Raw genomic sequence first — 12,086 nt, forward strand, 5'->3', positions numbered from 1 at the left:
TTGAGTCCAATCATGACTGCAATTATTAATAACTCTCTAATCATTGAGGTGGTACCAGCTACTTTTATACGACCTCTTTAGAAAAAGCATCATCTTGATCAGCATGTTAATAATTACAGACCCATTTGTAAACTATCTTTTATTTCAAAGATTTGGAAAAGGGTGTCTTCTCTCAGATCTTATTTGTGCAGTATTGGTATTTTTGATTCTTTTCAGTCAGGTTTCAGGTAACAACAAAGTACTGTATCTGCATTGCTTGAAGCTTACCAATGACATTTTACTCAATCTTGACTCTGGTTCCTGCCATATTTTAATTCTGCTTAATTTAACTGCAGCATTTCACACTGGAGATTGTGATATTCTTTTACAAAGACTCAATCAAGTAGCTTGGCTTCAGGGGTCTGTGCTGAGTGGTCTCAAGGAGACAGCTTTTTCTGTTAACGTAGGAAATAGTTCTCATATTTTACTCAAATCTCTTATGGTGTTCAGCAGGGTTCCAGTTTGGGAACTCTTCTTTTCACATTACATATGCTTCCTCTAAATCATATTATTCAGAGACACAATCCTATAATTTCTATGCTGACAACACTCAGCTTTTTTCTGTTAATTAAAGATAACAGCTGCTCTGTGTCCATTTTGTTTGCATGACATTAAATGCAGAATGGACTTTTTTTTTTTTTTTTTTTTTTTACAGCTAAACAATGATAAATCTGAAATAATCATCTTTGGCCTATCAGTTCTGACCTCTGACACTGACAATCACCTTGCTCCCCTCTCTTCTAATGTACATGACTGTGTCAAAAACCTATTTTTGATCTCACTTATTGTTTTGATAAACAGATTAGTGCTGTCATAAAAAACTGTTTCTTTAGGTTAAGATCCAAAATGATGCTTTCTAAGAAGGACCTTGAGACCGTTATTTATGATTTCAATAACATCAAGGTTAGGCTACAAGGTTGGATGCTTTATCTTGGTTTGCCTAAGCCAGCTCTAGATCACTTGCAGAAAAAGCGTCAGCCAGATTACAGACAGACACTAAAAAATGTGAGCACTTCACCCCTGAGCTCGCCTCTCTTCAGTGGTTACTGGTTAAGTTCCATGTTGACTTTAAATTTAGCTCTTTATTTTTAAAGCTTTCCTGTACAGCACTTTGGTTTCAACATCTGTTGTTTATACTGTAAATGTGCTTTATGAATTAATAAACTAATCTAGTAATTTCTAATTGGTAAGTCATGGGATCTTTCTGATTTCCGTTCAGCTCAATGTAAATGACAAAAAAATCTCTCACCTTTGAGGAGTATGTGTGTCCGTCAGAGCCGCACACCCAGCTGGAGTGAACTACAGGACATGGCCTACATTTCCCATGTTTCACAGGTCTCATCCAATGCTTATGGGTGGGATTTCCTTTCCTGGGTTTAATGCTACAAAGAAAACAAGACAAAATGTGTGGACAATGTCAGAAATATAGGCATAAAATTGTAGATTTTTTTGGGACCTATGTGTCACATTCTTGTGAAGGAAGGCGCACACAAATGTAGATAATACAAATAACATTTAATAGTAATCCAAGATGATGAAGATTCATACAAAACACAGGGTAACACAAGCAGCATTCACAACCAACTACCAACCTGAAGAACTGAAAGGGAGCAACTTAAATACACAGACCAAACGTGGATAATTAACTAACAGAGTTGAACAGAATGATCAGAGCTAATCAGACACAAGGGAAAACTAGGTCAATGGGAACATGAAAGAAACCAAACTAAAAGTCTATGAACGGAACATAACTGTGACACTATGATTGATGTAATTTGGAAAAAGCAGACGGAATCGTGGAATCCATGGAATTATGTCACCGTTATGATTTGGTAAACAATTTGGCAAAGTTTGGATGTATAATTAAATTTATGCATTTTTTTAATTAAATTAATTTAAATTAAAATACATTTATGCATTTAGCAGACGCTTTTATCCAAAGCGACTTACAGTGCATTCAGGCTATCAATTTTTACCTATCATGTGTTCCCGGGGAATCGAACCCACAACACTCTACCAGTTGAGCTACAGGAACACAATAATAATAATAAAAAAAAATGAAATCTCAAAATGGACTAGTGTCTGTGAATATTAAAATGCAAAAAGACAGCTATTGAATATGAAATAAGCATGTTATGAATGAGAAATATAATATTGGTGTACAGTAGAATGTACTTCTCAATAAAACTTTCATTTGAAAGAATATCACAAATTCATAAATACAGAAGAAGAAAACAACATTTCATAGGGCCTTGCTACTGTAAAAAAATAAAAAATAAAACATAAATAAATTCTGAATTAAATTGATTAGATTATTAGAATTTATATTAAAAATAAGTTTCATGATTTTAAATAACTGCATGTAATTTCTGGCTACTAAACTTTTAAAAGAAAATCCAGACTGAATGCTGAATTATTTAGCACCTGATTGGGACTTCCACAGTAAGACTGTGATTTATGTAATGTTATATCTTAAAAATCCAGCAATTCAATGTCTTTTAAATTATATTTGAGACATCATCCACTAACTGACCAAATTAAACATTTATCTCATGCAGTATGATAACTGATTTGATTACTCTACAAAACTAACGTGCCATCATATATTCCCCACAGTTAGCATGCTCATCAATTAGTGCCCTAAGCTAGTTCTGATTATCTGAAGCCTTCACCAATGGACCAGTCAAGATACGAGCGACATTTCAAACAGCTACTGTTGAATCCGAAAGGGATTTTACAAGGAGATGAAATCTTACACAACACTGGCTGATCAGATATCACACACACAAACACAGTCTGGAGATAAAGAAAGTCACAAAAGACGTCTCGAATGTCACTTCTCTTCACACTCCAAATGTCAATATCTCTTAATATTGAAAGCGTGAAGTGTGATCATCTGATGGTGATAAACAAACTTGATCTCTGTCTCTATCTCACAGTTGACAGAAGCACTTGTTAACAATATAAGTGATTTGATGAACCGCTGCTTATTTGTGAAAGTTTATTCTGCTCACCATCGCTGCATTTATTTGATTAAATATACAGCAAAAAACAGCAATACTATGACATATTATTACAACTTAAAATAACTTTTTTTTTTTGTGAATATGTGAATATACTATTAAATAAAATTGTATTCCTGTGATCAATGCTGAATTTTCAGCATCATTACTCCAGTCTTCAGTGTCACGTGATCATGATTATTAATACTTTCATCTCCCTTTTTGGTGCTTGCATCAAATTCAATTTACAAAGGTGATTTTATAAATTATGTAGAAAGCATATATTAAATGCAAGTAAAAAGTCTACTTTAATGATTCAAATTACATATGTGATAAAATATAGGTGAAATAATGCTCCATCGTGATCTTACTAAACTGTACAGTTTCATTTTATGATAGTTATTATATTTTGCTCAGATAAATTAAACGTTTATTGTTTTGTCTTTGATCAATGCTAATTTAATTCAATATATATATATATATATATAAGAGCTCATTTATATATAATCCAAGCATGTCTCATATAACCTTGAAAGGATGTATGTTGTGCTAATGACTAGCTGATTGCACATTTCCTCACTTATTACACAACTGCTTTCCACATAAATAAGCAGGCATGAATTATTGATTTGAGTTGAAATTATTTTATTACGTGATGAGAAAGCGACAATGAAGTGACACGACTGAAAACTTGCACAGCTCTTTAGGAAATCATCTGAAAAGGGGACAATGGTCAATTTAGCTGCTACAGTTTAGCGTCATTATACAAAATATTGGCAGACCAACTGCAGCGGATGAGCAATCACAGCAACGTAATGAGCTCAACTCACTGCCAGCCCTTCTGAAACCGTCTGCCAGAATCTGTCTCTGGTCACTATGAAGTGCTCGTTGTGAGTGGCCGCTTTTACAGACTATATGTCGAACTGCTGGATAATGCAGCGGGATATAGTATAATGGATTACATTACAGCAGATTACGGTGCAATATATGATGAGTCTGTGATTCACACTCCATTGCGTTACATTGAAGTATACTGGTAATATCAGTTTAGCACTGAGGAAATTACACTGAGTAATCTGTTCTCAAATCAAGTCTTAATAAGGAACTATAGAATATGCATACATCAAAATAAATCTTCTTTAAAAAAAAATGAAAGCTGAGTCTTTGTTCCATAACAAAAGTAACCTGCTCTGTCTTGTCTATCGGTGTGATGTCAGTGATATACTGTATACTTCACTGTTCCAAAACCTAGTGAGCTGACTACCTACACAGTTCCAGATGCAAAGCTGTGTCAAAAAGCAACAACAATATGCTGTTATTTCTTTCCCCTTATGAAACAAAAATATATTGCAGTATATTGGAAAATATCATGTAATATATTAGGCATATATTCTTATATATATTTATTTTTTCCAATATATTGCAATATATTGAAAGTGGCGATCATTTGTATATTTTGCAATATATGATATAATATATGTATCATTAATATATTATTAAATGTATTTAAATATATACTATATTAGAAAATAAAAAGGGAAAATAATATATTACAATATATGACAATATATTTTAAGAAATATATCGGTAAATATATTTTCCTTTCGTATGGGTCCTGCACAATACCTTGTGTTGTCCAAAACTATGGTAACTTCATGTATTACGCATACTGTTTAACACATGTATTGTTTGTTCACTGAACGTGCTTTAATCCTTTTCACACCATATGCAGATCCATTTGGCAGATTTTCCCCCAATAATTAGTGCAGAAAGAGTGAAAAAAGTCCATGTGGATCTACTTCTGTTTTATTAACGTGTTATTTTGTTGCGCTTAATCTAGCAGCACTCTTCCTACATTCATGCATTATGTACCGCAGTGTTTTAAGGTGTAAATGAATGATCATACGTGGCAGCTACACCTCATGTGCTGGTCGTCAATGATAGCTTGACCAATGCAGCGTTATCACCCACTAGCAGAGCGCTTGGCTTTCTAATGGGTTCAGCGTGCTGTTATTTCTCAGGCAGACGTGATATTTGCTGTGCCAGCATGTGCTTTGTGTTTGCATATGTAAAGGAGCGGTAGTAATTTGACATATTTGTTTGTCCGGACATGAGGGGGGCGGAGTCAAATGCCAGGTACGACTCACAATAGACAGTAGAGATACCAAAGAGCCCGATTAACACACAAGGACACACACTTATTCATCTAGTGCTTGTAAATTATCTGTGATCATGGTTATGAAATAACTGGTGAAGGTTTAGAAGCACCAGAAAACCAGCCAATCAGCGCTTCCAAGATTTTAGGGTTTAGCTACATAGTCTCTTTTGGTAAAAGAGGCATCAAACAACTGGTCAGCAGTGTCCAAACACAGTGGTTTTCAAAAAAATACAAATAAAATAAAGATGAAACTAAATTAAAATTAATAAAATACAATTAATAATTAAATTAAAATAAAATACAATTATTAAAATAACTAAATAAATATTATTTAAATAACTTTAAAAAGTATGCTTTTTGAGAACCGCTTTTCTCTTCGAACAAAACCAATATTGAAATCTCTAAACATAATAATAACAACCAATATTATCTCTTAATTACAATTGTGCATGAGCCACTGTGGTATTGATATATGTGCTAGAAAACTAAATATATTCAGTCAAACATGACTGACTAAATAACACTAAATAAATATTTTACTAAAATAAATGAAAAAAAAAGAATGAATAAATAAATCATTTATTTAAATAATAATAAAAAAAACCTTAACAGAACAGTACTATATAGAATAATACACGGTACTATAGAAACTAAATATTTTTCAAATAAGATATTACACATTTATAATATTATTTTTTTAAAGCATACATTTGGTCTTTATAAATGTAAAAATATGTCTATATATATATACATATAATAAAACATAACTAAATAAATAATTTAATTAAAATAATTCAAACAATTTTTAGAATGAATGAATTATAATTTATTTAAATAAAAAACAAATACACTTAATAGATTGATTAGGAAAAAATCTAATGCAACATAATAAATCTATTTTAATATTTAATATTTTGTACATATTTATACATATACTGTTTTCGTTTTCATCACAGCATAAATTAGGTCCTTATACATAAAGAAAGGAAACAAATAAATAAAATAAAATTCTGCATGAGGATGATCATACTTGGTAGTCTGTGACATCTAAAAGATTGAAAAACCCTTCCCTAGCAACCAGTCAGTAAGGCAAATGCAACTGTTTGCAGACTGCACAGTCTAAATAACCTTCAAACTAGTCAGCATTTGTCTTGACAAACGTTTCTTTTCTAGCTGATTCTTCCTGTCTGGAGTGTGACTGCGGGTCTTACCTGTGCGGTGCTGGTTTGTGATTGGTGCAGATGGCCGTCTGGAAGTCGTGGCTCACACACACTTTGTGAGGAGGGCAGTGAACCTTCAGACAGGGGTCTTTAGTGCTGTCCAGCCCTGGAAACACAGAGTAAGCCTTCATTTACTATGATAAACTAGAGACCCCAGCTCATCTGATCTCTGATCTGTGTTTACGTCTCCCTCAAACACACACGCAATCTCTCATATTTTATATTCATGTTCTTTTGTTTCACTTTTCCTTTCCAGGAAAGAAAGACCGAGCAGATTCAGTCAGATGGCATGAAAGGAAGAGAGAGAATCTTATGGAGGAGAGGAGAGCTTTACTCTGGCAAACACAGAGGAGAAACAATGCAGCAGCCTTCTGGCAAACACTTTATCATCTCACACACACACAGCACCGACTTTGAGCAACAGCTCAGTGTAAACACTTCCTGACAAATGGAGGAAGAGGAGTCTCGCACTCTGCCGTCTCTTCCTCTCTCGTGCAGGTCATGCGGCTCCTCCAGCAGGAAGGAGGAGGATGAGGAGGAATAGCGCGTGTGCGGAGATCATTACGAGAAGTCATAAGACATTCATCTCCGTCAGGAAATATTAAACACAAACCTTTCCTCAACCATTTATTACAGTGCAAATTCAATTTCAAGCATCAGACATAGAGAAGTAACATTTATTGCTGCTGGTGTGTGTGTGTGTGTGTGTGTGTGCTGAAACACACAGGTGGGTTTAACAGAGGTCAGACACTCCATCACCACCTCTGACCTTCACATGTCTGTGTGTGTGTGTGTTCACCGAGGAAGTCTGATGCCAACCTGCTGCTCATCTGGAATGCAGCCATGCCAGCTGGGCTTCAGTACACACACACACACACACATATGGTCAATTTACAGCTTTGATCACTGCTGTTAACAGCATAAATACCTCATATTTAAAGAAACCGTTCATTAAAATGAAACATCTGTCAAATTTTATTTTCTCCTTATGCTGTACTGAACCTGTGTTACTTTCAATCTTCACAAAAAAAAAAGTAACACTTTGTATATAGATCAATTCTTTCTATTAACTAGTAGCTTATTAGCATGCCTATTATTAACACATTGGCTGTTTATCAGTACTTATAAAGCATATATTTCGCATAAAAATATTTAGGAGTGGACGATAAATATCGGCCGATAATTATTGCCTATCTCTTCAATAAAGCCGGTTCTCTAACCAGCTTTAAATTCCATTGGGTGCATGATTTCACACAGAGCAGCTGTTTACTACACAGAGCCGTTGTTAATTGACAAGCTGCGGAAATTCACATTGATTATCGGTGTGGATTTGCGCAGCTTGTCAGTTAACAACGGCTCTGTGCAGTAACAGCTGCTCTGTGTGAATTAATAATCGGCCGATATTTATCGTGCACCCCTAACCTTATTCTATCCCTAATCATAAACTTAACAACTACCTTACTAATAATAAGCATCAAATTAGGAGTTTATTGAAGCAAAAGTAATAATTAAAGGTTTGTTAATAGTAAGAACTGGACCTTAAAATAAAGTGGGATTTATCATAAAGAACGGTTACGACTTCAGTTAATTAATACAACTTTAACAGTTTGAAATGTACTCAAAATAAATTAATTTACAACTAAACATTGCATTTTTATTGTCATGTAAGATGCTGCACAACAAAACTGTAAAATGTAATGAAAAAATACTTTGGTTGTATGATATTCCTCAGAAGTAACAATATTCCTATTATTACTTTTAGAATTATGTTTTAGTATACAGTGGTAACATTTATGTAACAATTTCTTCAAGTAAAGAACAGACTTTTAATTTGACGGTTTGTCATGAAGGTATTTCAGTTTTGCTTTCAGTTTCGGTTTGTATTTGACAGCAGTTTTTCTTAACTGAAACGGTATAAAGCTGGTGAATTGACTCCCAGAGTAGCTCTCGATATTGAAGTGTATGTCCTCATATATTGATATGCAGCCGCTGAAGAACCTTCACGTGTGTTTGAGTTGGTGTGTATCAGACGATAAGGCACTATGCATTCACACAGAGACACTCAGAACATGAATTATTAGCGGCATGCACTGACTGGATGCTCTAGCCTTTGTTTCTGACGTGATAGACTGTTTGATTAATCCATTTTCGATATAAAAATGTCCAGAGCTTATCATTGTTATTGTAATACAATTTTGATATGATATCGCCCAGCCCTACTGATTTTTGTATCATTATTTTGCTATAATGAAACGATGAGACAACCAAACAATGAAACAAAATGATACAATTAAACAATGGAACAATAACACAAGTCAAAACAATGAAACAATATGATCAAATGAAATAATAATACAGCGAAACAATGACAACAAAAAGATACAATGAAACAACAGAACACTGCAACAAAGAACAACAAAATAATAATACAACAAAACAATGGAATGCTACAGTGCTACAATTAAACACAATGTTAGAATGTAACAACATAACAATGAGACAACCAAACAATAAACAGAACAATGACACAACAAAACAATGATGCAACAAACTGCTACAAAAACACAATAATACAATAAAACAACTAAAAGTAACAATGAAACAATGGAACATTGATGCAAAAGATGACACAAAGAAATAATACAATGACACCAAAAAACAACAAAAACAATAAAGCAAAAAAAAATAATACAACTATACAAAGAAAGCAGACAGTGACCAAAGGCTGCAGACAAGATTTTACATAAAATAAAATCATTATAACATCTGTCCATATGACCCCTGCTCATTATTCCAAATCTTCTGAAGTCAAATAATAGTTTTGTGTAAGAAACAGACCAACATTTAACCTATTATTTGCTGAACATTTCCACCCGTGCAACAGCTCTCAAATATAACTTGTAATTTCGTACATTCAAACACGTTTCATTATGTCAAGAGACCTATGAGAACCAACAATAATTAGACATCAATTACATCCACCCTGGATCCAATGGCATATTTGAATATGCAAATGAGTTATGGAAGATTTGCAGCAATTAATGATTAATCTTCAGTCTGTTTCTTAAATAAAGCATCATATGGATCCTTTCTCTGCATGGAAAAGAACAATCAGGTCATTCTGCTGCTATACAAACACCTGCTCTTCTTTTAGTTCATCTTTCCTCTGGTCTTCTGCTGTCAGTCTTTTGTTAGGGAGTGTGGGTTTTTGTGTTTTTAGAGATGTCCATGCCTTATTGATGGAGTTCAGGCCTCTCTCAACCCCGTGACAAATGGAATGATTTGATATTTTCCTGCATATGAGATTCAGCCGTTGAGGGCGAGAGAGACAGAAGGAAACGAGAGATGAGGCACCTGATGGGAAGTGAGGACACGTTTTACCAGCGGACAGACACACACACACACACACAGAGATTGCGTGATGTCTTTCACAGCATACCGTGATGGGATTCTGTCTGAAGGACATTTTGCTTTCGTGTTTTATTTATTATTTTTATTTTTTCATAACTGAGTGTATGCAGTTAGCAGAGGGTTTAAAGGGGGGGGTGAAATGCTCGTTTTCACTCAATATCCTGTTAATCTTGAGTACCTATAGAGTAGTGCTGCATCCTTCATAACTCCAAAAAGTCTTTAGTTTTATTATATTCATAAGAGAAAGATAGTCTGTACCGATTTTTCCCGGAAAAACACGACCGGCTGGAGGCGTGACATGTGGGCGGAGCTAAAGAATCACGAGCGCCAGTAGGCTTTTGTGTTGAGAGCATGTGGAAGCTGTGACATTACCTTGAGGAAAAAACCATCATCCAAAACAAACCATGGCTAACAGTCAGATTCAGCCGTTTATTTATGATCCAGAATCAGATCCCGAGGCTGAAACTGAACGAGAGCAGCAGCAGCAACGACTCGCTCCGAGCGGGGCTCGAACCCGGGTCTCCGATGGGAGGCAGACGCACTAACAAGGAGGCAGAGATATTTTAAGCAGTTTTACTCACCGCCTGCGGTTCCAACACACGATCGTGACCCTTTTTCGTTGGGATTGCATCATCCTTAAGAAATAAAGGATACACAAATCCGGCGTCAAACTGGGCCTTGTTTGTAAAACAAGCATCTTTGAAATGCAGGGAACAAACACAAACACTTGCACAACTCCGTTGATGCTCTGTAAAAATAAACTCCATCCACTGGTCCCTTAATGCTGTTTCTCTTTTGGTAATCTGTGCAGGGTTGTCTTGCCCTGGCAACCAAAAACACACTTATTTTGTGACATTTCGTGACTCTCTCGCTCTGATCAGTGAAGTCTGTTGTGCTCTCAGTGCTCTGCTCTACGGGAGCGCGCGCTCTTCCGGCAGAAGTGCATCAGGACCCATATAAGGAAATTCCGCTCCATCTAACGTCACACAGAGCCATACTCGAAAAAAACTTTCCGAAACTTGTGACAAACCGGAAGGAGTATTTTGGGAACAAAAATACTCCTTCAAACGTACAACTTAATTTTTGAAACTTTGTCCATGTTTAGCATGGGAATCCAACTCTTTAACAGTGTAAAAAACTCAGTATGCATGAAATAGCATTTCACCCCCCCTTTAATGAGGTGAATCTCACAGAAGCATGTAGAAATAAAATAAATATGTATTTTTGTATATATTTTTTTAAGTAATATGTTTATTAAAATAAATAAATGAATAAGCATTTTGATTATATATATATATATATATATATATATATATATATATATATATATATATATATATTAATTCTCAATTTTATATTGTAATGTAATACTTCATTAGACAAGTTTTTTGTAATTACCATTTTTCTCACTGCAGATTTCATGACAGTAATATAAAATATTTACTTGTTTCCTCCTTTACATTACATTAATGAGAATTACTTTTTTTAATTTAAAGAAACACGAACAGAAGGATTGCAATATAAAGATAAACTAATTTTCGGGGGGGGGGGGGGGTGGTAATTTTCTATAATATAAAATATTTTAGATTATATTTTTATTACAATTGATCATATAAATATAAATAAAATAAGTATACAACACAAATAATACATTTATTTTTTAGATAGGCCCTGGTTGAAACAATATTTATTAATGATATATTTCTTTATAATGAAAAAAATATTACATCTTAATTTTCTAAAAAATTATTTTCTATAATATAAATATACATATACAAATTAATAAAAAAAATAATTATACAAATAAACATTTTTTATAGTTTAAATTACTCTCCTTATTTAGTACGTTTTTCATATTATGGTGATTTAGAATTAAAATGTACTCAATTGTAAAGAAAATATAATGGAGGTCTGTTTTGGGTTTTGTTTCTTGTTCATAGCTTTCATATCTTATTTTGTAGTTTTTTTCATGCTTTTAGTGTCATGCTTACTTTGCCCTCTTGTCTTCATGCTATTGTTTCCTTTTTTTTTATCGTGTCATGTTCTGATCGGTTGTCTTAGTCATGTGTCTTGTATTGTTTGTTATAAGTAGTGATGTTTTTGCCATTGTGCCTTGTATTAACGTATGTACCTGCTGTTGGTGAATCAAGTCTGTTCATACCTCATCTAGTCAAGTCTTTGTTTATTGTTTGGATTTTGGATTTCAACTTCTAAATAAACTACACTTGGGTTCATCTATGCTCGCCTCAGTGGACT

General features: G+C 34.1%; 1 protein-coding gene across 1 annotated transcript in view; it reads right to left on the reverse strand.

Annotated features, from left to right (window-relative positions):
* The window catches only part of LOC128027772 (testican-1), a 226,178-nt gene that overhangs the window by 34,969 nt on the left and 179,123 nt on the right, over positions 1–12,086 (reverse strand). Inside the window, exons 5-6 of the mRNA XM_052615635.1 lie at positions 6,411–6,525; positions 1,289–1,421 (exon numbers count right to left, since the gene is read on the reverse strand). Coding sequence (XP_052471595.1) covers positions 1,289–1,421; positions 6,411–6,525 — 248 coding nt within the window. The remainder of the gene's footprint in view (positions 1–1,288; positions 1,422–6,410; positions 6,526–12,086) is intronic.

The sequence above is a fragment of the Carassius gibelio genome, chromosome A14 (assembly GCF_023724105.1).
Source record: "Carassius gibelio isolate Cgi1373 ecotype wild population from Czech Republic chromosome A14, carGib1.2-hapl.c, whole genome shotgun sequence".
Taxonomy (NCBI): Eukaryota; Metazoa; Chordata; class Actinopteri; order Cypriniformes; family Cyprinidae; genus Carassius; species Carassius gibelio.